We start from the raw sequence: 27,494 nt of genomic DNA, 5'->3' as shown, positions 1-27,494 counted from the left end.
AACACATCGGCTGGTTACGTACTACAAAAAAGTGGAGAATAAGCACACCATTAGTGGATGAATATCGCGTTAGTGGATTTCAGAGCCGAGACGGTTCACGATTGTTCAGTGCTTATATCCAGCAATAATTGTGTATCTCCCATACCAAAAACATATCAGGTAATTTCACGACCTAACATTATTATACACAACACATAAATCAGTCTCGGGTAATTTCACAATTTCACAACCTAACGCTAGTATACACAACACATGAATCAGTCTCGGGTGATTTCACAACCTAACGCTAGTATACACAACACATGAATCAGTCTCGGGTGATTTCACAACCTAACGCTAGTATACACAACACATGAATCAGTCTCGGGTGATTTCACAACCTAACACTAGTATACACAACACATGAATCAGTCTCGGGTGATTTCACAACCTAACACTAGTATACACAACACATGAATCAGTCTCCGGTGATTTCACAACCTAACACTAGTATACACAACACATGAATCAGTCTCGGGTGATTTCACAACCTAACACTAGTATACACAACACATGAATCAGTCTCGGGTGATTTCACAACCTAACACTAGTATACACAACACATGAATCAGTCTCGGGTGATTTCACAACCTAACACTAGTATACACAACACATGAATCAGTCTCCGGTGATTTCACAACCTAACACTAGTATACACAACACATGAATCAGTCTCGGGTGATTTCACAACCTAACACTAGTATACACAACACATGAATCAGTCTCGGGTGATTTCACAACCTAACACTAGTATACACAACACATGAATCAGTCTCCGGTCATTTCACAACCTAACACTAGTATACACAACACATGAATCAGTCTCGGGTAATTTCACAACCTAACACTAGTATACACAACACATGAATCAGTCTCGGGGCGGGATTAAGCTCAGTTGGTAGAGCGCTTGTCTGAATTACTTTCATCATAGATCGAACTACTTTGTGTGGATCCACAGGGTTTCCCCCATCCCAACCAGTGCCTTGTGATTGATACATCAAACGTCGTGATATATGCTGTCCTGTCTGTGGGGAAGTACTTACAAAAGATTCCTAGATACAAAATGAAGCGGGTTTTCTCTGTATGTCAGAATTATCAAATGTTTGACATCTAATAGCCGACGATTAGTTAATCAATATGCTCTAGTGGTGTTGAACAAAATTATAGATAAAGGACCTGAAAGTGAGTGATTCACGGGAGCCCCATAACTTTGATCAGATATCCTGTGGACTCGGACTGAATGTATTAACGCTTTTGTCGTTCAGATCGTGGCTGGCATTTTTGTCATAGGCGGATTCTAGCTCAGTGGGTAGTTTTGTCGTACGACAAATCCCCTAGGCAGACCAATCCGTTTTTCTTAACCCAACTAGTGCCCCACAACGGCTATACCAAAGGAAAATAAAAGATCTCTTTCTGATAGCAGGTTTCTTCCGAGAATTGTCGGAAATATTAAATATTTGACATCCAGCTTTAGTGGTGTAAATAAACACAACAAACTTTAACATACAACTGTTTCAGAATGATCAAATGTTTGACCTCCAGTAACCGATTATTGATTAACCAATGTACCATAGTGGTTTCGCTAAACACAACTAACTGAAGACTGTCAGAACTGCACAATGTTTAACATCCAATAGCCGATGATTGATTAATCAATGTGCTCTAATACTGTAGCTATCCCCCTCCCCCCCCCCCCCCCCAAAAAAAAAAAGAGAGAAAAAAACAAACAAAAAAGAGACCTCCTTTCCCCAAAAATAACAACAAACCCACAACAACTTTAGCTGATGACTCTGTGTCAGGATTATCACATGTTTGCTATTCAACAGGCGACCATTAATTAATCAGTGTGCCCTGTTGGTATGAATGGACAAAACGAGTAAACTATGTTTATTTTCGTTTTATTTCAGCGGAGGGGATCGGCTGTTTCGTGTGTACGTCGATCAACCACAACAACCCTGAATGTGAGGACACGTTCAACAACACGGGCAAGTTCTTCGAGACGGACTGCTGGGGGTCGAGGAAAGGAAGGGTGGGGCTTTTCCCGGGAACGCAGTGCATCAAGATGGTGGCAGAGGACACGGGTGAGTCGTGCTAAAGCTGGCTATCTATTGCTGACGCTTTCACATATTTCTGACATTTTCTAATTTCTTCTTTTTTTTACGGCGTTTTTTTTTTGTACGCTTTTAGATATTTTATGACGCTTTCTATTATTTCTTACTTTTTCTGATATTTGTAAACTTTAGATGATATATCTGACATTTTCTATTATGTCTTACTTTTTCTGATATTTGTAAACTTTAGATGATAATCACTTTCTAATATTTCTTACCTTCGAATTCTGTTATTTCTTACGCCTTCTATATTTCTTATGTTTTCTGTTATTTCTGATATTTCTTAAACTTTAGATGTTATTTCTGACGCTTTCTAATATTGCTGACTTTCGCTTATCTGATATTTTTAAAGCTTTCTGATATTTGTTACCCTTTCTAATACTTCTAACGCTTTCTCTTCTACATTTTAAGTGTGTTGCAAACCTTTGTTTTAAATAGTGGTATTAAAATGGGGAAAGCGAGTCAATATTTTTTTATTTTTTTTAAAGACAAATGCTCTATGGTTACCATGAAAATAGTGCAGAGATTGTGGTAAACAAACCAGTATTGCACCAAACTAACAAACAAAACGCAAAAAAAAAGAAGAAAAAAAAGATTTTTAAAGATATTTTTTTTGCTTTTCTTAATTTTTACTTTTCTTTATTTTTACTTGTGGTTTATTTTCAGACACTGGGTACTCGATCTTGATACGTAACTGCGTGGTTGACAACGGCGGCACCAACCCCGAGACAGAGATCGGCCGGATGAGCCACTGTGGCTGGATGCGGTCTCTCAAGTACATGGGCAAGTCCATGCGAGGGTGCATCGTCAGTTGTGATACGGACGCCTGCAATGGTGCTGTTACGTCACACCCGACGTCTTATACCGTGTTCTTATTGGCTGTAATCTGTGGCTGGATTATGCTACATGTCGCAGTGCCAGACATGGGTGATAATACAGACTCGTATCTCCATGTGTTCAGTTGATGTGGGGACAGACATGTTTGTTTAGACTGTAATGCTGAGATTCCTTTTGTCCGGTTGCGTTTGCGGCTCCGTTTGCGGTGCGGTGCGGTTTAATCAAGCCAGGTTGTTCCAGGTGAGAGTGATTCCATTGGTGCGGTCCGTTTGCGTTTAGTTATCCGAAACTGCATGCGCTTATTTCAATCGCTCCGTGGGGCGATTCATCCGTTTGTCCGTGCGGTAATTTTAGGGGAATCCCATGTGTAATTTCCCCCCACATGTAGATTATCACCAAAAGGCTGTATAAACGCATACTTTGCCGTCAAATGGATTCACTCAAAACGTATTGTAAACGCAACCGCAGTCGTAAACGGAGCCGCAAACGCATCCGGACAAAAGGAATCTCAGCATTAGACGAGGTTGACACCATACGTTTAACAATCAGGAGAGAAGTACGTGCTTCACTCGTCCTCTTGTAAAACCTGTTAAAATTATATCCCATCCCACACACAACAAAGGGAGCTGTCCAAAATTGCTCAAGAATATGCCTTTGAGCAACTACGTTTAAAAAAATAACGCGCCGATGGACCTACCGAATTATGCGTCCATCTCAGACCCGCCTCGGTTACCTATGGCAACCTTGTAGGATTCTTCTAGGACAGTTTTCTCTACCTCTTCTACCATGTTGCGACTGAAGAATACTATTATTTGTATAGTGTTTAACAATGTAACATGTATCTGTTTTTTTCACACTGCCGCGACATAGGCTATTCTTACAGTATAAGCATCAAAGGATCTTGTATATGCACCGCTCCATAGATTGGACGTAGGGCGGGACGCAGCCCAGTAGTATAGCGCTCGCCTCATACGTGGTAGGTCTATGATCGATCCCAATTTGTGGTCCCATTGGGCTTTTTCTAGTCTCAGCCAGTGCACAATAACTGGTATTAGGCCTTGGTCTGTGCTTTATTGTTTGTAGAATGGTGTATATAAAAAAACTGGGAAAATGTCTTCAATCTCAAGACTAAATGTCAAAATCACTAAATGTTTGGCATTCAATAACCAATGATTAATAAATCAATGTGCTCTAATTGTGTCGTTAAACAAAACAAACTTTAACCATAGATAAACAGTACATGATACCAGTCGTGGGTTGCTGGCTGGGACGGGAAACCCACAGGTCTATCGACGGCAATCAATCGTGTGACCCACTGGACACCAGGCGTCGTGGGTTGCTGGCTGGGACGGGAAACCCACAGGTCTATCGACGGCAATCAATCGTGTGACCCACTGGACACCAGGCGTCGTGGGTTGCTGGCTGGGACGGGAAACCCACAGGTCTATCGACGGCAATCAATCGTGTGACCCACTGGACACCAGGCGTCGTGGGTTGCTGGCTGGGACGGGAAACCCACAGGTCTATCGACGGCAATCAATCGTGTGACCCACTGGACACCAGGCGTCGTGGGTTGCTGGCTGGGACGGGAAACCCACAGGTCTATCGACGGCAATCAATCGTGTGACCCACTGGGCACCAGGCGAGCACTGTCGCTGAGCTACATTCTGACAAAGCAAATACGTCCGCGTATATCCGTATACATGACTATTACTTTTTGAATTTTAACTCACATCAACATTTAACATAAAAGTGAGTATCGAGGCCTTCCTATTATACAAACAGTACTAGATGTATTTTCAGTGTTTGCGAAGTGTTTTCACAGCTTCATATAAATCGCATCACGAAAACAGATAATTATGACAATGTTGCGTTTTGTCAAATTAATGTTCAAATTTTATAGCGTTGGATATCCAGCAGCTGTGCTGAAACTCCTGATCTTAATTAAAATGATGCAGACTGGGTTAAATGTTAAACTTTGAAAACTGCAGAATTCGCCTTTAATGTGTAATTGCTATGGAGTAAACGTACTTTAGGCCTACACTGGTTTGTTTTTGGCATTTACGTTACGTAGCGCTAGTGGGTTAGGGCTTATGACATGACTGCATTAAAATACATGTACATGTTTTTAACAATGATTAACAATGTGTGTGTAACAGAAAAATCAACTTCCACTGAGGGGATTCGAACCACGGACTCTCAGTGCGAGAGTCCAGCGCTCTACCAACTGAGCTAATAGGCAAATTTCCACTAGCTACTGCCAGTAGGAGCACTTTATACCAACACTACTACATACTTCCCCCTCAAGTGAAGCTACGTCCCGGAACTGTGGGCCACAGGCAGTTGACTGTTACGGGTTCTAACTGGATTATAATTGTATTCTTGTGTTAAGAAAACACCCAGCCCCTACATCGGCTCCAAAATGTAACAGATAAATATCAACCTCCACTGAGGGGATTCGAACCACAGACTCTCAGTACGAGAGTCCAGCGCTCTACCAAGTGAGCTAATAGGGAAATTCCCACTAGCTACTGCCAGTAGGAGCACTTTATACCTACACTACTACATGTGGAGCTAAAAGAAAAAAACAAAAACCCAGTTGATTTTGCGTTACATATTGTTAAACACTTCCTTACGCTGGCAATTTAGGCTAGATCTTAATAGTTTGTAAAACGATTCTAGAACTGCCAATGTGTTAAAATCACTTTGATTTTTTTTCAATGTTTAAGTGTTTGATTATTGTTATTGTTGAAACGTCACCGTGTTATTACATTTTCATATTATTATATATTAACTGTGTATATATTAAATATATTTAAGTATTATCGAATATATATATATATATATATAAATATATATATATATATATATATATATATATATATACACACACACACACACACGTCTTAGGACAGGATTCAGAAATTTGTGAAAGCATCATTTAAAATACGTTATAATGGGGGAGGGGTGTAGAATAAACAAGTTCTTGTGTTAATCGGAGCAGAACGATATGGTAATAAACTCGGTCCGTCTCTTTAAACGACCTGCACGGCTTTGTCGTGTCTTAGTGGCAACGATCGTTTAACACACTAGCTAGTATTCAGCAGTAAACAGGAAACGGTGTTTGCCTTAATTACACATAGATAAATCTGTATATTCAGTGGAGGAACTAAGACTCCGAACCGGGGTATGCGTTGCCCCCCCCCCCCCCCCCTACCCCCGTTTCGTTGAAATACAACAAAATATGGATTTGAATGCAATTAGGTTTTTCTATTTTGTTAGAAACGGTTTTAATACGGCCATTGGTTTGTGATTATCTGATGCTTGTAACAGGTTTTATGAGAACCAGTCTTAAGGCGGTCTCTTACAGAAGGTGGTTGTTTAACAGAGGAGGCTGCATGGTAGACAGTTACTGGCAAGTACATACAGCAGACCATTTGTACATATTGTTATATCCTATTAGTACTGTAGTTTATTCTTTTAATGCATGTGTACTTGTATAGATGGTTGTTTCACCACGTGTATCACCGTCGTGTAGTCACATGCAGTTGTCTTTAACTTCCCAAAGAACTGCCTGGTACTGTGTACTATCAAGTTTACATCATGTTCTTATCTCTATTTTCACATGTATTGTTTGAACATACAGCAGAGTCCCAACATTAACATTAAATCAAATTCCATAGACAATGCTAGTAATATATGTGGCTGAAGATACAACCTGCAGTATTTCAGTCAACACACAGATATAATTATGATAGCTATAAATACACGTGTACTACAACCCATCACCCATTAAAAGATATTTTTAAACAGGAGTTTGGGGGTGGGGGGGGGGGGGGGGGGGGACTCATGTTGCTGGTTTCAAATATTCACAGTGGGAAGCATCACTGTCTGCTAGGTCTGCACAACTGCCGTTCTAATGTTGCAGGCATGTGCGCTAAATGTTTAGTGGTGGTGGGCGTCTAGATTATGGCGACCAAATGTTATGGGGTGTGTATCATTCTGCCCCGGAAAATATATTTTAAAAAGAAAATATGCTTGAGTCGGGGTGGTGGGTGTTAGTCAACCTGTTGTTGTTGTTTTTTGTAGGACTGTGCATGTTGCTAGTACTTAATTCTGGTTCCGTTTAAATTACAGGAATTGTACTGGCCAGATAAAACAATGTTTACTATATGGTAAGGACTGTCCTGCCATATATCTCACCAATGGCAGGTGTGGTTGTATTTAATGCTCTATTTAAAGTTATGTACACTTCAAATTATTATTAGCATACTGCTACATTTAGCACTTTAATGGAATTATTCAGTATACCCAAATGGTGGGTGTCAAGTAGACATGACAAGTGTTTGTTTTTTAACTTGCATTTTGTGAGCAGCCTGATTGGTTACATTTGTATGTCTGTTCATGTCCCTTACAGTCTATTGTAGAGTTTATACAATGTATCAGTTTCTTCTGACAATAAAGGGACTGACTGTACATAGTAGTCAGTGAAAACTAAATTGATTTAATGTTGAATCCTAGCTTACGTTCATCTTTTTATCACATTTGTTCAATGCAAAACGTACCAAATTATTCTTTATTCGAGTGTATACCAGTTACATGTATAAATATATTGAGAAATAAATGAAGTTTGCTAAATATGATGATTTAGTTTTTTGTTACTGAGATTATGAAGAAATACAAAGCAGTGACATGCTCCGAGAACTAACCAACCACTAGCCACTGATTGCTGTACTGGACAGCCAACTCCGAGAACTAACCAACCACTAGCCACTGATTGCTGTACTGGACAGCCAACTCCGAGAACTAACCAACCACTAGCCACTGACTGCTGTACTGGACAGCCAACTCCGAGAACTAACCAACCAATAGCCACTGACTGCTGTACTGGACAGCCAACTCCGAGAACTAACCAACCAATAGCCACTGATTGCTGTACTGGACAGCCAACTCCGAGAACTAACCAACCACTAGCCACTGACTGCTGTACTGGACAGCCAACTCCGAGAACTAACCAACCACTAGCCACTGACTGCTGTACTGGACAGCCAACTCCGAGAACTAACCAACCACTAACCACTGACTGCTGTACTGGACAGCCAACTCCGAGAACTAACCAACCAATAGCCACTGATTGCTGTACTGGACAGCCAACTCCGAGAACTAACCAACAAAAAGCCATTGACTGCTGTACTGGACAGCCAACTCCGAGAACTAACCAACCAATAGCCACTGATTGCTGTACTGGACAGCCAACTCCGAGAACTAACCAACCACTAGCCACTGATTGCTGTACTGGACAGCCAACTCCGAGAACTAACCAACCACTAGCCACTGACTGCTGTACTGGACAGCCAACTCCGAGAACTAACCAACCAATAGCCACTGACTGCTGTACTGGACAGCCAACTCCGAGAACTAACCAACCAATAGCCACTGATTGCTGTACTGGACAGCCAACTCCGAGAACTAACCAACCACTAGCCATTGACTGCTGTACTGGACAGCCAACTCTGAGCCAACTCGGATAACTAACCAACCACTAGCCATTGACTGTTGTACTGGACAGCCAACTCCGAGAACTAATCAACCACTAGCCATTGGCTGATGTACTGGACAGCCAACTCTGAGAACTAATCAACCACTAGCCATTGACTGTTGTACTGGGCAGCCAACTCCGAGAACTAACCAACCACTAGCCATTGACTGATATACTGGACAGCCAACTCAGACAGCAAAGGTGCATGCCCAGAAGAGCCTGCTTGAATCTCAACTGGATAAAAGCACAGGGATATTTGGCAACAGCTTGTTCTGAATGTGCACGAAAAACCCTCTGACCTGACCTGGCAGAGATCCAGGGAAGGTGCTGGTGTGAGGGATGTGCACCTCTCCCTCTGACCTGACCTGACCTGGCACAGATCCAGGGAGGCTGCTGGTGTGGGGGATGTGCACCTCTCCCTCTGACCTGACCTGGCACAGATCCAGGGAAGCTGCTGGTGTGGGGGATGTGCACCTCTCCCTCTGACCTGACCTGACCTGGCACAGATCCAGGGAGGCTGCTGGTGTGGGGGATGTGCACCTCTCCCTCTGACCTGACCTGGCACAGATCCAGGGAGGCTGCTGGTGTGGGGGATGTGCACCTCTCCCTCTGACCTGACCTGACCTGGCACAGATCCAGGGAGGCTGCTGGTGTGGGGGATGTGCACCTCTCCCTCTGACCTGACCTGACCTGGCACAGATCCAGGGAGGCTGCTGGTGTGGGGGATGTGCACCTCTCCCTCTGACCTGACCTGACCTGGCACAGATCCAGGGAGGCTGCTGGTGTGGGGGATGTGCACCTCTCCCTCTGACCTGACCTGGCACAGATCCAGGGAGGCTGCTGGTGTGGGGGATGTGCACCTCTCCCTCTGACCTGACCTGACCTGGCACAGATCCAGGGAGGCTGCTGGTGTGGGGGATGTGCACCTCTCCCTCTGACCTGACCTGACCTGGCACAGATCCAGGGAGGCTGCTGGTGTGGGGGATGTGCACCTCTCCCTCTGACCTGACCTGACCTGGCACAGATCCAGGGAGGCTGCTGGTGTGGGGGATGTGCACCTCTCCCTCTGACCTGACCTGGCACAGATCCAGGGAGGCTGCTGGTGTGGGGGGTGTGCACCTCTCCCTCTGACCTGACCTGGCACAGATCCAGGGAGGCTGCTGGTGTGGGGGATGTGCACCTCTCCCTCTGACCTGACCTGGCACAGATCCAGGGAGGCTGCTGGTGTGGGGGATGTGCACCTCTCCCTCTGACCTGACCTGGCACAGATCCAGGGAGGCTGCTGGTGTGGGGGGTGTGCACCTCTCCCTCTGACCTGACCTGGCACAGATCCAGGGAGGCTGCTGGTGTGGGGGATGTGCACCTCTCCCTCTGAACCTGAAGGACCCAGTTATGATTATATTATTATATTATTTATTCTTTTAGGGAGGAAGATGTAATATTTTGGAAGACTGTCATAATATAATGTATGTTACTTTAAAATTGTGAACAAGGCTCATGCTACACCACTCCACAGAATTGTGCAGCTATTTCTGTCATATGTGCTCTTTTATTTGTGTTGCACACTCTCCCCCCAACCTTAGAAAATTCCAAGAACTACTCCCGAATATTAAATGGTAAACTACTAATTTCTGGCCTGTACCAAACCTCTTGCTCATAAAAGCTTTAAAAGAAAGAAAGAAGTGTTTTATTTAACGATGCACTCAACACATTTTATTTACGGTTATATGGCCTCAGACATATGGTTAAGGACCACACAGATTTTGAGAGGAAACCCGTTGTCGCCACTACATGGGCTACTCTTCCGATTGGCAGCAAGGGATCTTTTATTTGCGCTTCCCACAAGCAGGATAGCACAAACCATGGCCTTTGTTGAACCAGTTATGGATCACTGGTCGGTGCAAGTGGTTTACACCTACCCATTGAGCCTTGCGGAGCACTCACTCAGGGTTTGGAGTCGGTATCTGGATTAAAAATCCCATGCCTCGACTGGGATCCGAACCCAGTACCTACCAGCCTGTAGACCGATGGCCTGCCACGACGCCACCGAGGCCGGTATAAAAGCTTTAAAGTCTCAACACAAGTCTTCAATAACCTCTTGTGAATCTAATGTCAAAGCAATGTCATACAACTTGCAAGCATGTAACATGTTTAAAGATTTCAATCCAGACTGTAAAATGTTATACGCACCAGTCCACGTGAATATGTTAACAAGATGCTGTAGATATTGTATGGGACTTGTTCATGATGATCTTAACTTGGTCCAAAGTATTACAAGAACTATTATTAGTATGTAGCTATTAAAATAGGCATTGGTTTAGTACTCATATAACAACCACCTGAGTAAAACACCTGTTTGCTACATAAAAAAATATAAGGCTAAACGTATATCAAGGATAAACATATTTTGGGATTTCTTTTCATTTGATTATTTCAATTTTTATAGTGAAGGAATGTATGTATGAATGAATGTTTAATGACACCCCAGCACACAAAATACAATGACTATTGGGTGTGAAACTAAGGTAAATTATGGCAAAGGAATGAAAATTTAATTTGTTGCTTTAGAAATTATTGAAGGCAATAATTGTTATTGAGCTACTACAAATGTTAAGATGACCAACCATGCACTGAATATATACAATACCATGCACTGAATATATACAATACCGTGCACTGAATATATACAATACCGTGCACTGAATATATACAATACCGTACACTGAATATATACAATAACATGCACTGAATATATACAATAACGCTAAACGCGCAAATCTAAATACATTACAACTTTAATCATTATAAGTCTATTTTGTCCAAAAATATGATACAATGGCTGTGATGTTTTCAGGAAAAGATCCAACCTTGGTCCATCCATCTAGAATTGATAGCAAAGAGTTATGCAATTAGAAGTATGGAGAAATAAAAGAACTTGTAATCTTATTGACTTTATCTTCGTCTTTATATTTTTTAACCTGAGTGTAATAATATATGTCTGGTTTTAAAAGGAAAATGTTGAGTTGGACCTCAATATGATGGGAGACCAAATGGCGTGGAAGGAGACAGCTGTATATTAATTTTCAACTTGGGGAGGGGGGAAGAAATACTGATCTTCAAATATGAAGGGGTTAGAGTTCTCCTTCCCCCTCCCACCCCCTTCCCACTTGTGATGCCTATGTATGACACATCTACCATGGGAAACTGATGACACAAAAGATTATATTTAAAACTTTATTTTGTAAATAAAAAAACACAACCATTCATTCTTACTGGAATAAATAAAGGAAATCTGAACAAGAAAAAATAAAATATGTAAATATATTTGTATCACAAAATAATCTCTTATCACAGTCTACAGTGTGAACTCGAAACATTTTATAAAATAAAAACTTCAAACTCCATACTGTATTCCTCTTTTCGGTCACCAACACAAACATCAGCGACAGGTTTTTGTATTTCCTACAACAGAGTTCACACTTCACACCTGAATACCTGCTCATCATCTGCTGGTTTTTAACGTTGCTGTTTAATCACAAGGCAAACATTCAGACATGACACTATCAAGCAATGTTGGAATAATTTCTCTTCATTTCATTTATTTTTTCCTTATGTTCTTTTTCTTTCTTTTTAAAAAACAGAATAATAAAATAATGACACGTTTGTTTTAGATTTATAATCCACTAATGAAAAATGGCCCAAGCTGAGCCAAAGAAGGGAATAGTTTTGGATAAAAATTGAATCAAAAGAAATTGCAGCCTTAAAATAAAGCGAGGGAAGGAAATGTTTTATTTATCAATGCACTCAACACATTTTATTTACGGTTATATGGTGTCAGACATATGGTTAAGAACCACACAGATATTGAGGGAGGAAACCCACTGTTGCCACTTCATGGGCTACTCTTATCGATTATATGCACCATCCCATAGACTAGATAGACAGGATAGCATATACCACGGCCTTTGATGTACCAGTCGTGGTGCACTGGCTGGAGCGAGAAATAGCCCAATGAGCCCACTGACGGGATTGATCCCAAACCGACCATGCATCAATAAAGCAAGGGAGAAAGAAGAAAGACATAAATGACATGGGCAAAAATGGGTAGCCTCGACACAATGGAAGATTAAGTTTAGACCAGTCTATGATTTAGGTGGGAAAAGGTCATATTAATGTGTGGAATGCAAATGATTGTACTGCTGTTAATACAATACAGACCATTCGGTTATAATCACACAGTACAGCTTGTAATGTAATTCACTTTGACCGTGGCTTTGGATATTATGCAAACAGTTGGCTTTAAGGGAACAGAATGCTCGTTGAAGGACACCTCATCATGTTAACTGGAGACTGTTGGTGTTGTGTGTCTAGTGCGTGACGATGATGTTAGTTGAAGGACACCTCATCGTGTTAACTGGAGACTGTTCGTGTTGTGTTGTGTCTAGTGCGTGACGATGATGTTAGTTGAAGGACACCTCATCGTGTTAACTGGAGACTGTTGGTGTTGTGTTGTGTCTAGTGCGTGACGATGATGTTAGTTGAAAGACACCTCATCGTGTTAACTGGAGACTATTGGTGTTGTGCCTAGTGCGTGAAGACGATGCTGGGCAGGCCGTAACAGACCATGTTGAACCACGATCTCTGTATGAACATCCTCTCCTCCTCCTTCGGCTCCTCCTGATCCTTGTCAGGGTCCACATCGCCCTCCTCATCATGCTGCACACCCTCCTTGTGACCCGACCGACTGCTGGCGCGACTGCTCACCCGACTGCTGCCACTCCCCTGGCTCCTCCCCTTCTTGCCACCCTGGTCCTTCTTTCCACCCGGATCTTTTCTTGGACTTCGAGGACTTTCAGGAGACCCACCACGTCTGTAACAAAAGTACAATTATTATAGTAAGACACAAGTCTAAGTTGAGCCAAATAAACTTGCCAGAAACAAAAGGTTTTGAGTGTAAGATAAGTAAATTTTTCTTAGTAACTCGTCCAATCAGACAAGTCAACTACAAATTATTATATATATATATTATATTATAGACAAAACAATAATTTATTTATTAATTAGTTGGTTGATATTTACCCATGTAAGCAATTGTTCAGTTATGTGAACTATGATGTCACAACAGCGCAAGCCATAGTCTACAATGGTTTTATGATATTGTAGTGCTAAAACAGTTTGAAAATCTAGGGCCTTTTGAGCCATATGTTGGTAACTTTTAATTTTAAAACTTAACATTCACCACATAACTTACTGACAGTTCACATCAAGTTGAAGGTGGCTAAGCAACAAAACTGTCAGTGTTTGCACTGTTGTTCGCCAAGTCGCCAATTGCAAAAAATAATAATAACTGGCGCACTGTAAACCTGACATTATGATATGTTTGAAAGTTTTGTTTTAACCCAGCAGACGTTTTCTTTCCAAATGAGAGATCACTTAAATACCATCAGACTCTTCAAGAAAAACATTTGGGTGGGACAAGAACATTTGAGATGTTGGTGTTGGGAGCTAACACACAGTCCTGTAACACTATCACTCAAGACCTATCAGAAAGAATCTTCAGTCAGAGGTTACAGGAACCAGGGATGGGATAAGGCCGTGGTGGTAGATAAAAACAGATAATCATTAATATTGATGTCTGAAAGCACACATCCTCTAAACAGTAATGCACCCTGGTTAATGGGTCTCGTCGTTTAGGAGATAGACAGCCGTTGTTACCTGTTTATTACATCATTCCATGATCAAAAGTAGTATGTGACGTCACGTAATATGTAACACTGCATTCATTCCTTCTAGTGACATGATATATATTAGCCAAGAGAAGGGTCGTGACATTACGGGACAAAAATAAAATGTAGTGATTTTTATAATAATTATACTAAAATTATAAGAATCATTGAACTAGAAAATATTTCTGGCACTCGTCCTTTCGTACAAAGTTTTTCTGACACTCATTTCAAGAAATTCCATCATTGGAGCTCGCTAAAGTTCACTCCAAGGATTGATTTTCTTGAGACGAGTGTCAGGAAAAACCATCTACTAAAGGACGAGTGTCAGAAATTATTATACTCGATGTGGTACCTGCGGTCTCCCTTGCGACTGTCCGAGTCAACCGACGCCTTGTTCTGACTAGCCTCCTCCTCCGCGGCGATACTCGCCTCCTCCTCCGCTTTCCGTCTCTGGGGGGAGCACAGCAGTCTCACCGTCTCACCCGTCATCTTCCCTTTCTCCAGCAGATCTGAAAACACACAGTCGTAGTACAGTCATAACTAACCCTGCCTACCATAATGACCATCCATAGGTGCCACTACAAACCAAGTTTCATACACCTAGCTGCCTTGACCCATATTTGAGAAGTTATCTTACCACTACGAAATCGTAAAACCATCGTAGGTTGTGACGTCACTACAGCACACACCATAGTGATGTCACAGCTTACGATGGTTTTACGATTATAGTTTGTGAGAAACTGATCTAAAGGCAAAACTTTAATGCTGCCACAAATATCTTGCCTTATTATTTCATAAAGGCAAGACAAAAATAGTTCCCAGGGCCATACCTTACCTAAAATAACTGGAATGGAGCAGGGGGTGGGGTCACAGCAAAGTGGGTGCAATAATATCAGTGATTTTGAACTTGCTTGTATTTCTTAATGGGAGTTAGCGATTTCCTGCTAGGAAACCATGGTGCCATGTTAGTTTTCATGGTGAGATCACTGATGTAACATATCTTTGTCTTCAGTCAGTGTACAGCATGGTAGGGCGAACTGATCAGGTATACCAGTCTAAATGTTTTATATACACAGACTCCAGTGTGTTAACAACAGACAGAGAGACAAACCTTTCATGGTGAGGTGCAGTCTGTCTTTGTTCTCAGCCAGCGTACAGTACCACTGGTTCATCATAATGCACTTCACCCCCGTCAGTGATGTCAACATCGCAGTCTCCAATGGCTTCTCTAGAGCCAGGTCACTATGACTACAAGATAACAACAACACATTAGTTATCACACAGCAGCCTACTTAAATGGCTCAACAAAATATTGCTTGAAAATACATGTGTATAATTATACCTTTAATTTGTCCTAAAAATACTTATTAAAGCAGCCAATTATAATTGAAGTAGGGTATACCACAGTAGTGCTATAGCACAGTAGTTGACCTACAAAAGTGCACAATATACATTACATTTGCTGTGAAAAGTACTTGATTAAAATAAGGCCGTATAATGGTCATACCTAGTGGGGAAGAAGAAAGGAAAAAGTAGCTATCACGTGACTCGATCAAACTGCCCATGACAATGGATGATTCTAGCCATTTGATTGGCTGTAGGGATATTCGAGCCAGTCTATGGGACTAGGAGTAAACAATTATAGGTCAGAGGTGAAGCTATGCATGCAAAACATTTTGCTATACATTCGAATTATGGCTTTGCAGCCAGAAAAAGAAAAAAAGCCATTCAATTTGTTTACTGTTATTTAATGCAAACTTTTTAGAATTATTACGAAACAGCTTATGGTAGTGAATATCAGTTAAAGATGAATGTACACAGTGTATATTTGAAGTCAATTAATCTGTGTAACTTTGCCCGTAGTCAATTATTGTGCATCCTTAGTATTTGTTCCAGATTACAGCATATCGTAACAATAATGGATTATTTAAAGTTACTGATTCTAGCTTCCCAAGTACATTCCTAGTCTGTTTTATATCAAATAAACTTGTAATTACCTTTTAAGAACATCAATCTTTGACTGACCCAGAAAGCTCTTGCTTGTTTGGGCGAGATCAAGAAGATATAACATGGTGCAGTCTGTAAACAGAATGAATGAATGAATGAATGTTAACAACACACCAGCTCAAAAAGTGCATCAGCTAGTGAGTTTCAACAGAAACAATGTTAACACTTGAAAACTCATCTCTATAAATAAAAATGTCAAGTGATATATTTGTACTAGTTTTTGTTCTTTTGGTTTTACCCGAGCCAATAATTAAATGAACATGCAACCTAAAAACATTTTGCAAACAACTTATGCTACTGACCTGGGATGTTCAATGCTGATATCTTTGAAGGAGGGATGTAAGACAGAAGATGCTCCATGCCATAAAAGATGAAGCCACTGCTTTCTATCATGTACACTTCCCACTCACCAACACTGGAAAATACAGGAACAGGAAATAGTGACAAAGACAGAATATTACATATACATTGTCACAATACATGCATGCATGCTCTAGCATAGCTCTTAGTCCGACTACCTCACTGTCTTATGTGTTGAGTTTAACAACATGCATGGTGTCAGAAGTGGGATGTTCATTAGAACTGTTTCCAAAGCAAACAAGTTGAAAACAAACATACCAGTACTTAAGACGATATAACATTTCACTCAACCAGTCGATGAAAGTCTTGTTCCAAAGACTTGACAAATATTTTTCAACTTTAATGCAATACAAAGCCAATATGTGATGAGTACATGAAGTAATCTGGAGTGCGATTTCACATGTGAAGATTTAGACCTACATGTTAATGATATGACTTGCATTATCAGTTCTACTCACCTTGGAGTGTGGTCCTCTCCGCTAATCCCGAGCCAGCGAGGTGTCAACTGTTGTTCTACTCACCTCCAGCGAGACATGAACTGTTGTTCTACTCACCTTGGAGTGTGGTCCTCTCAGCTAATCCCCAGCCAGCAAGGCGTGAACTGTTGTTCTACTCACCTTGGAGTGTGGAGTGAACTGCTGTTCTACTCACCTTGGAGTTTGGAGTGAACTGTTGTTCTACTCACCTTGGAGTTTGGAAAGAACTGTTGTTCTACTCACCTTGAAGTGTGGAGTGAACTGTTGTTCTACTCACCTTGGAGTGTGGAGTGAACTGTTGTTCTACTCACCTTGGAGTGTGGACTGAACTGTTGTTTTACTCACCTTGGGGTGTGGAGTGAACTGTTGTTCTACTCACCTTGGAGTCTGAAGTGAACTGTTGTTCTACTCACCTTGGAGTGTAGAGTGAACTGTTGTTCTACTCACCTTGGAGTGTGGTCCTCTCCGCTAATCCCCAACCAGTGAACTATTGTTCTACTCACCTTTGAGTTTGGAATGAACTGTTGTTCTACTCACCTTGGAGTTTGGAGTGAACTGTTGTTCTACTCACTTTCGAGTTTGGAGTGAACTGTTGTTCTACTCACCTTGAAGTGTGGAGTGAACTGTTGTTCTACTCACCTTGGAGTGTGTAGTGAACTGTTGTTCTACTCACCTTGGAGTGTGGAGTGAACTGTTGTTCTACTCACCTTGGAGTGTGGTCCTCTCCACTAATCCCCAGCTAGCGAGGCGTTAACTGTTGTTCTACTCACCTCCAGTGAGACATGAACTGTTGTTCTACTCACCTTGGAGTGTGGAGTGAACTGTTGTTCTACTCACCTTGGAGTGTGGAGTGAACTGTTGTTCTACTCACCTTGGAGTGTGGTCCTCTCCACTAATGCCCAGCCAGCGAGGTGTGAACTGTTGTTCTACTCACCTTGGAGTGTGGTCCTCTCCACTAATGCCCAGCCAGCGAGGTGTGAACTGTTGTTCTACTCACCTTGGAGTGTGGTCCTCTCCACTAATGCCCAGCCAGCGAGGCGTGAACTGTTGTTCATATTCATCAAGAACTTTCTGAAACTGCTCTATAGGTTTGTTTTCCTCTGTAAATGAACACAACTAAACTCATTAGCATATCACACTAACAAGCTTTCTTATATAAAAGAGAAAAAAGCCATTAATATTTGCAACAATATACAGGAACAACAATTCCCCTTTAAATACCAGTAGTTAATGGTGTCTTCTTCTCCACAAATGTTTGCAAGTACGTTGATAATAAATATACCAGCAAACTAACACTTTGTTAGATATAACTGTACATCAGGCTCGTTGTGTTGTGGTTAAGCCATCGGACATAAGGCTGGTAGGTACTAGATTCACACCCCACTATCGTCTCCCACCCACTACACCGACTTGTCTCCAACCACTAACAACTAACCCTCTGTCCTCAACAGATCACCCAGATTGCTGAGGTGTGCCCAGGACAGCACACTTGAACCATAACTCTTTCCCTCCCATTCTCGACTGCAGTCAAGACATGCAAAACTAACGTAAAAACCCATTCTCAACTGGTCTTCGTAAATACAGCTGTCAAAATTCACACGAGTTATCTATCTTGATTCTGTGGATGCTAGGACATAGTAGAATGACAACTGAACACGTCCAGTGTATTTTGTTGACTGGTAATCGTATTTAAGTTGTTATTGCAATATTGAAAAGAAAACAAAATATGGTCTAAAAAAAAATTAACGTTATAGATGATATAACGAGCACATGGGTTCAATTTCTTGCTATTTGTAAAATATTTCTTTTAAAACATGGACATTATCATTTAATGAAAACTGAAGATTTGTAAAGGATGTATTCACCAAAAATAACTGATAATACAGACTTTGAAGTAGACGATGGATGGGATTACTAGTCGTCGATTGAAAGTGAAAATAAACTTTGTGAAAGCGTCATAAACAATGACGTCATGGATCATGATTGTAGGGTTTTAAAATATATCTTAAAATCTTAATGAAGTTGTTGTGTATATTTTATTTGTGTGATTAGTCTCACTAAGATGTCTCCACACATCAAGAGAGTGTTACATTAGTTGTTTTCTTACAATTTCAGATTGAATAATGTAGGTTCTAAATTACATATTTCACGTTGGAAACTTGAGTCATTGTCAACATTTTCTGGTTGTAAAGCTGGATGGATAAGAGTTAATGGATATAAGCATGAACATAAGTATAAATGAATGCCATAACTGTTTTATTGAGATTATTTAGCATTGCAAATAAATCAATATGTATTCATCAGCAACCTTCACCTAATACAGGACAAACTCGGACTTAGCAGGAAGAAATGTGTGTCCATCCTAGACACTGTGTTTACATGCATCAGACACAAGACAAGGGAAGATATAAAGAAATGCATTACCTGTTTCTGCACAGTCTAAGTTAGTATCCAGTATATCTGATGGTTGTCAAGGTTAACAAGAGCATTGTAAATCAAAATCAAACTGTCACTGGATATAAACTTATCACAACAATTTCACCTTTTAAAGTTTACAAGTCACAATACATGTTCAGATACACAGTTAAAGTTTGTTTCATTTAATGACCCCACTAGAGCACATTAATTCATTAATCTTGGCTAGTGGATGTCATTTGTTCAGGATCCTTGCAAGCAGTAAGCAATAAATCTCCACGGTCTAAACTACTAGTTTACAAGAACAATAGGAAGGAAACTTGGTAATGTAAGTGGGTGACTGACATATTAATTTTTGGTGACAAATCAATTGCATATTGTTTGTGAATAATAACAGTTATCATTTGCTATAATGGTGTGTGTATATTCATTTCTGCCGACTGTTAAAAAGATACATTTGACGTTCATTGTGTTCATTGAGATCTGTCCTGGTTTTAGAGGTCGATCAAGTGGTATCTGTAAAACAACAAAACATAGCCTCATAATTAGAAACAAAACATAACCTCATAATTAGAAACAACATAGCCTCATAATTAGAAACAAAACATAGCCTCATAATTAGAAACAACATAGCCTCATAATTAGAAACAAAACATAGCCTCATAATTAGAAACAACATAGCCTCATAATTAGAAACAACATAGCCTCATAATTAGAAACAAAACATAACCTCATAATTACAAACAACATACCCTCATAATTAGAAACAAAACATAACCTCATAATTAGAAACAAAACATAGCCTCATAATTAGAAACAACATAGCCTCATAATTAGAAACAAAACATAACCTCATAATTAGAAACAACATAGCCTCATAATTAGAAACAAAACAGCCTCATAATTAGAAACAACATAGCCTCATAATTAGAAACAAAACATAACCTCATAATTAGAAACAACATAGCCTCATAATTAGAAACAAAACATAACCTCATAATTAGAAACAAAACATAACCTCATAATTAGAAACAACATAGCCTCATAATTAGAAACAACACATAGCCTCATAATTAGAAACAACATAGCCTCATAATTAGAAACAAAACATAACCTCATAATTAGAAACAAAACATAACCTCATTAGAAACAACATAGCCTCATAATTAGAAACAAAACATAACCTCATAATTAGAAACAAAACATAACCTCATAATTAGAAACAACATAGCCTCATAATTAGAAACAAAACATAGCCTCATAATTAGAAACAACATAGCCTCATAATTAGAAACAACATAGCCTCATAATTAGAAACAAAACATAGCCTCATATAATTAGAAACAACATAGCCTCATAATTAGAAACAACATAGCCTCATAATTAGAAACAACATAGCCTCATAATTAGAAACAAAACATAGCCTCATAATTAGAAACAACATAGCCTCATAATTAGAAACAAAACATAACCTCATAATTAGAAACAACATAGCCTCATAATTAGAAACAAAATATAGCCTCATAATTAGAAACAAACCATACCTCCACAATTAGAAACAAACCATACCCCCACCACAATTAGAAACAAACCATACCCCCACCACAATTAGAAACAAACCATACCCCCACCACAATTAGAAACAAACCATACCCCCCCCCCCAATTAGAAACAAACCATACCCCCACCACAATTAGAAACAAACCATACCCCCACCACAATTAGAAACAAACCATACCCCCCCCCAATTAGAAACAAACCATACCCCCACCACAATTAGAAACAAACCATACCCCCCACCACCACAATTAGAAACAAACCGTACCCCCACCACAATTAGAAACAAACCATACCCCCACCACAATTAGAAACAAACCATACCTCCACAATTAGAAACAAACCATACCCCCCACAATTAGAAACAAACCATACCCCCACCACAATTAGAAACAAACCATACCCCCACCACAATTAGAAACAAACCATACCACCACAATTAGAAACACACCATACCCCCACCACAATTAGAAACAAACCATACCCCCACCACAATTAGAAACACACCATACCCCCCACAATTAAAAACAAACCATACCCCCACCACAATTAGAAACAAACCATACCCCCACCACAATTAGAAACAAGCCATATGACAGAGCTATCCCATCATGCCAGGAAATAGGAAAAGAAAAGTGGCTCCTCAAGCAACTACCGGGAGAGCGAAGAGGAGGATCGCCCAGCCGGCGCGATATCGATCGACATCGGAGCCGCATGAAGCACGGACTGAAATTGACGAGGGACAAAGGAGGACAGAACAAGATGACAGCGCACCAAGGATTAGAGGGGAACAATGGGATGACGGGCAAAGTAGGAGAGAGGAAGAACGAGTCGAGGTGGAACAAAGAGCCTGGGGCGGGGAAACTTCAATCCAGTTCGAAACGGGAGCCGGCTGACATGGGACAATGGGTGAGTCTGCTTTTTTGCCTCAGGTTGAGGTTCGGGCGATCGAGGTTGTGCCCTATGTAAGTGTATTTGTCGGGATCCGGATATATGTAGATTTGTGCTTATTGAATAAGTCCACTCAGGAAATGGAAGCCAGTCAAGGGGGGGTAGGCGAGCTTGTTTTTGAGGTGGGGGGGGGGGGGGAAGCTGGTCATAAAGAACCAGGCAAAAAATGGGTCATTTACATCCATAATTGCGTGGATGTCGGCATTGATGATTTTCATGAGTGTGTTGTTGGAACGGAGCCCCCAGGAGGCTCAACAGTTGTTAAAATACATGAGGGATGTAATGATGTCGGCCTTCATGATATTCATGAGTGTGTTGTTGGAATGGAGCCCCCAGGAGGCTCAACAGTTGTTAAAATACATGAGGGATGTAATGATGTCGGCATTGATGATTTTCATGAGTGTGTTGTTGGAACGGAGACCCCAGGAGGCTCAACAGTTGTTAAAATACATGAGGGATGTAATGATGTCGGCATTGATGATTTTCATGAGTGTGTTGTTGGAACGGAGACCCCAGGAGGCTCAACAGTTGTTAAAATACATGAGGGATGTAATGATGTCGGCATTGATGATTTTCATGAGTGTGTTGTTGGAACGGAGCCCCCAGGAGGCTCAACAGTTGTTAAAATACATGAGGGATGTATTCTCAAACGGACATTACAGTTTATAAATAGCAAAGGCCAATGTTACAAATCACATAGTTTTAGAATAGGAGCGGCAACGGAAGCGGTGGCAAGGGGTGTACCCGAGGAAACCATAAAGCTGTGGGGCCGTTGGCATTCAGGGGCTTACAACAGGTATATTCGGTTTCCACATAAGTAATTTATCAATGTAAATTTATCGATTGTAGGTAGGCATGAAGTTTGGATTATTGGATCATCAATAGTGCATTGGGCGGGAATCCAGGCCAGGTGGAGGTAACCTAGGGTTGCAACAGGCGGGTATAAGTGTAAAATGCTATGGGAATAGGGGAATGCGGTGGTCGCAGTTAGATCAGTTTATTTTGGGTAAACCCCACCTAATTCCATGATCTTGCAACTGGGGTCCAATGATATGGTAACGGTTAAAAACATGGTCCTTATTCAGGATATTACTTGTTCAGTTTTGCGACTGAGGTCACTACTTCCCTCTGTAAGGATCATTTGGTCGAATATGTTGCAGCGCCTCTACTGGCATGGAGCGGAACATCCAAAGCAGGTAGACAAAGCCCGGAAAAGGGTAAACAGTGCAGTGAAAGCACTGGTCCTTGCAGAGGGAGGTGCAGTTATTGGGCACCCCGCTGTGACTGTTAAAGAGGTGGAGTTGTTCAGGAATGATGGAGTGCATCTGTCGAGCAAAGGAAATGGGGTGTACCTGGATGGAATGCGGGGTGCCATGAAAACATTGCTTTTGGGAGGGGGAAAGGTTTTTCCATAACTGAGCTATTGAAGGTATGGGTGGAGTGGATATAGACTCATTCCTGTGGCGGGACCCTCGGGCGACAGCTACAGAGCTAAGGTTCATCTGGCCCAGGGTTAGGTCCTACCTACTGGACAGTAAGGGGACAGGTCAATATAAAGGATTCACTCGAGACTGCATGAGGGATCCGCTCCACCTTCGGGGCCGAAGGGGAGTTTCAGCCCACCTATGATTGCCGAGGGGGCAGGTTAATTGGATACGCTCGACCTTTGGGGCCAAAGGCGAGTTTAGCCCACCTACGTTTGCAGAGGGGGCAGGTTAATTGGATACGCTCGACCTTTGGGGCTGAAGGCGAGTTTAGCCCACCTACGTTTGCCGAGGGGGCAGGTTAATTAGGGCAGTTAACAGATTGGGAACCTTGGCTCGCTGACTTGCCACATACTCTCTCGTGAGGGCAGTCAGTATGTCCCCAGGGGGTTCCGTTATAGGTAATAGCTGCGGCCAGGGTTTATCCAAAACATTAAGGGGTTGGGGGGTGTTTCACCTGTACATAAAGTAAATATGAGGGCAAGTAATATGTAGTAGGTAACATGTATATATTAAATTGAAGTCTGTAATAAATATGTGATATGATTCCTTCTTGTTGTGTATTTTATCTCAACATTAATACGTTTATTTACCAAATGGTAACAGAAAAACACTCCATCATATGTGGCCATGTGGGACAGAAAAAGTACACCCTCGGTGGTGGAAATTTTGACCATGGGACTCAGCAAGCCTCGTCCCAGTTCGAAATTTTCATCACCTCAGGTTTACTTTTTCTATCCTACATGATCACATATGATGGAGTCTATTAATAATTTATAAGCAACTCCTGTCTAAAGCCATTTACTACTAACCCTTTAGAAAAGAAGCCACCAATCTCCATCCATCTACCTCCAATATAAGAAGTGCACGTATCACATAAGAGAAGAAACTCACAATTTTGGCCTGTTTCTGCTTGGCCTCCCTGGCTCCGGGAATGCGAGATGTCACCAGCTGATCTCCGCCCTTTGGTTTCTTCTTCTTCTCACCCGCCGGGTCCTCTGTGACAAAAACACCACATCACACACTCATCAAATAAACGTGCAGAAGCAAAACAAAAATAATACATATTAAACTTCTTCAAAGCTTTTATCCTTCTGACTACTGCAGGCGAGATGTATACAGTGCATTCCCCAATTCATATTTCCCGCCGTTTTGCACACGACACTCACTGGAAACAGAAGTCAACCCAGCTTCCTGTATCTTTAGGTTTTCTTTTTCTTTGGAAAATAACTTGTAATTTTGAGTTGAAAAAGTGGTTTTCGGCAAGTATTTTCACTTAACAACAATTGTGACAGCTAATTTGATAATAAATTTGATTGTTTCACCAACAACAAAAATCACCAAATATTGAGATATGAATCGTAGTACGTTGTTTTTTAAAATTCTGGTCAGAAAACCACTGTTATCGGGAATAATAGACATAAATACTGGACAGCTGGCCACAAATGCCGGTAAGTAAATACAACTTTTTCAATTTTTTGCCTAATTTTAGTCAACATTAACTGATCTAAAATATCATGAAACTTATAAAAACCCACGGAAATAAAATACTTACCGATTCAAATATGAACTTTATTTTATGTATTTATAAATTATTCAAGTGAATATATGTGAGTAAAAATTATAAACTTGTACACATTCAACATGGTTTTTGTTAAAAATTAATCCAGTAGACTGCAGGTTAAATACTAAAGAGACACATATCAATATGTTGGTTTGTTTTCCATCTTTACTTTCCTCATAACAAAACGCTGTTCACACAAAATTCCAATAACCATATTGTTAATAATAAAGGTTATTTACCGACAGGCTGGTCAACGTGGTAGCGGTGGTAGAAGAGTTGTAATGAGAAGTCGCGTGAGAATGCCGCGATCAGTTCCGCAGACAGACACTCCAGGGCCTCCAGCGGCATTTGCATGAGATCCGGGTCGGCCAGGAGGATGACGCACTCCTGGCTGGGTGGGGGGTCCTTCACCGTCACTGGGGGATTGGAGCTAAACACAAACAACAATCTCACAGACACTCACTTCAATGAAAAGATCACTCCATGAGAAAAAACAAAAATAGCATTCATTTATAATTACTATTCAGACTTGTCAAAAATAAGCTAGCAAGCTGTTTATTTCAGGTGCAGATCTAGAGGGAGGGCACTAGGAGGATGCATTACCATGAAGTTTTCAAACTGACACCAAGTGCAGTCTTTTAATGGATGATAGAATGAATGTATTTATTTTTTAGTTCTTGGTTGGAGTGATGATGTATCTGGAGTAATCAATGTTTGAACCCTTACTATTTGATACGTAACAGCACTGATAAAGGTTGTGCTGAAGACTATGTCCAAGTGTTTAGAGCCTAATCACTGTGTGTCTAACCTGAGAGCTGCCTCGATGGGTTCCATGATGGGCTTCAGATACAACTCCATCGCGGCCACTAGTTCTCGGAACTCCTCCTGTAGACGATTCTCCTCATCGCGGTCTTCTTCTTCCAGAAACAACTATCACAAACAACACACGATGCATTACAGGTATTATTTAACCAGAAAAACAATAGGTCATGACAGAGTGAGTATACAACATTGGGAATGGTACACTAAAACATTATGGTTTTAAATAGAATAATAAAGTCTCAAACACAATTAAAAACTACACGATATGAGTGCGTCATACAAGAATAGCCATGAAATAGCAAATTGTGACAAGAGAGGTTGCTGTTGGCTATTCTCATATTGTGTGATGTCACTGTAACTAGTTATATGTACAGCAGTGATTCAGAGAGAGAGAGAGAGAGAGAGAGAGAGAGAGAGAGAGAGAGAGAGAGAGAGAGAGAGAGAGAGAGAGAGAGAGAGAGAGAGAGACCTTAGCCTCCTGCTGCTTCATGTTGTCGTCGAGGTTCTGCAACATCTTCTGTCGTAGCGCGGCCTGTGTGCGCTGGTACTCCTGTTTCAATAACAGCTGCTGCACGCTCTGTTTGTGCTGCTGGAACTTGGACACCAGCTCGTTGAGGAGGCGCGCACTCGTCTCCATGCCAAACACCCTTGCACGACTCGGAACTGAAACAAGTACTCTTCATGACTACACTAGAACTAGAACAACAAACCATCTCACTGTTTAACCCACGGAATGTTTGTTAAACAACGCTTCAGCAGTACTTTTCAAACTCTAACTGGTGTCTGGCATATTAATGTTTGGTCTGGAGTATAAGAGAGAAACAACCTACTGCCACATCCACTGCTCCTATCAACTAGCATTAAGGCATCTGTTTTCAACTAGCATCAAGGCATCTGCTTTCAACTAGCATTAAAGCATCCACTTTATACACTTTCCCCTCAACAAAACATTTATGGCACTTAGTATGCAGCAACTGAAGAGATCGTGTGCTATTTAAGCCTGCTGTTTTAAGTGTAGATATGAGTTTAAAACAAGTCACCTGTGGACGCCTGTTTCTGAGATCGCTTTTCACCCATCTTGTCTCCACCAGGTCTCGGTTTGTCCAACAAACTCCCGTACAGGAAGTTCCTGCAAGTAGAAAACAATGTTTCTTTCAACAGTCATATTCTGGACAATTCTATTGATAATCTTAGAGACTGTTTTTTAATTATTAAGTGGAAGTCTATATCTAACAAATTGATGGATGGATGGATGGATGGATGGATGGATGGATGGATGGATGGATGGATGGATGCATAGATAGATGGATGCATGGGTGGATGGATGGGTTGGGTGGTTCAGTAGATGGATGGACTGATGGATGGATGGATGGATGGATGGATGGATGGATGGATGGATGGATAAATGGAATGATAAGAACAAGCCGAATGGTATATGCTACCTGTCTCAATCAGAACATTCAAAATACGCCAGACAGGAAATGAACAGACTTTTTTTTGTAACAACATTAGCAGTGAGGGATCTTTTATATGCACTTTCCTACAGACAGGACATCTTTTATATGCACTTTCCTACAGACAGGACATCTTTTATATGCACTTTCCT

The 27,494-nt window shown here is 41.1% G+C and overlaps 3 protein-coding genes across 8 annotated transcripts in view; 1 reads left to right on the top strand and 2 right to left on the bottom strand.

Annotated features, from left to right (window-relative positions):
• Window positions 1–7,630, top strand: part of LOC121383927 — a 43,240-nt gene extending 35,610 nt beyond the window's left edge. For all 4 annotated transcript variants that reach the window (XM_041514024.1, XM_041514026.1, XM_041514025.1 and 1 more), the window contains 2 exons: window positions 1,947–2,120; window positions 2,817–7,630. In XM_041514024.1, the coding sequence (XP_041369958.1) occupies window positions 1,947–2,120; window positions 2,817–3,115 (473 nt within the window). In that variant the 3' untranslated portion in view covers window positions 3,116–7,630. The remainder of the gene's footprint in view (window positions 1–1,946; window positions 2,121–2,816) is intronic.
• On the bottom strand, window positions 3,689–12,029 carry LOC121383896 (tetra-peptide repeat homeobox protein 1-like). The gene is made up of 3 exons (XM_041513993.1): window positions 11,927–12,029; window positions 8,826–9,903; window positions 3,689–3,782 (listed from the first exon to the last, which is right to left on the bottom strand). Exons 1-3 carry the CDS (start codon window positions 12,027–12,029, stop codon window positions 3,689–3,691), a joined length of 1,275 nt encoding a protein of 424 aa, XP_041369927.1.
• Window positions 12,030–12,482: 453 nt separating this feature from the next.
• LOC121382792 (cilia- and flagella-associated protein 46-like) overlaps window positions 12,483–27,494 on the bottom strand; it is a 72,435-nt gene continuing 57,423 nt past the window's right edge. For all 3 annotated transcript variants that reach the window (XM_041512399.1, XM_041512402.1, XM_041512403.1), the window contains 13 exons: window positions 26,929–27,017; window positions 26,358–26,551; window positions 25,875–25,996; window positions 25,306–25,496; window positions 24,397–24,500; window positions 19,966–20,026; window positions 19,520–19,555; window positions 18,093–18,195; window positions 16,562–16,674; window positions 16,250–16,331; window positions 15,364–15,500; window positions 14,605–14,761; window positions 12,483–13,396 (listed from right to left, as the gene is read on the bottom strand). In XM_041512399.1, coding sequence (XP_041368333.1) covers window positions 13,111–13,396; window positions 14,605–14,761; window positions 15,364–15,500; window positions 16,250–16,331; window positions 16,562–16,674; window positions 18,093–18,195; window positions 19,520–19,555; window positions 19,966–20,026; window positions 24,397–24,500; window positions 25,306–25,496; window positions 25,875–25,996; window positions 26,358–26,551; window positions 26,929–27,017 — 1,675 coding nt within the window. In that variant the 3' untranslated portion in view covers window positions 12,483–13,110. The remainder of the gene's footprint in view (window positions 13,397–14,604; window positions 14,762–15,363; window positions 15,501–16,249; window positions 16,332–16,561; window positions 16,675–18,092; window positions 18,196–19,519; window positions 19,556–19,965; window positions 20,027–24,396; window positions 24,501–25,305; window positions 25,497–25,874; window positions 25,997–26,357; window positions 26,552–26,928; window positions 27,018–27,494) is intronic.

Source organism: Gigantopelta aegis, chromosome 10, assembly GCF_016097555.1.
Source record: "Gigantopelta aegis isolate Gae_Host chromosome 10, Gae_host_genome, whole genome shotgun sequence".
Classification (NCBI taxonomy): domain Eukaryota; kingdom Metazoa; phylum Mollusca; class Gastropoda; order Neomphalida; family Peltospiridae; genus Gigantopelta; species Gigantopelta aegis.
The sequence above is the reverse complement of the archived record's forward strand: the minus strand, read 5'-3'. Positions and strand labels throughout refer to the sequence as shown.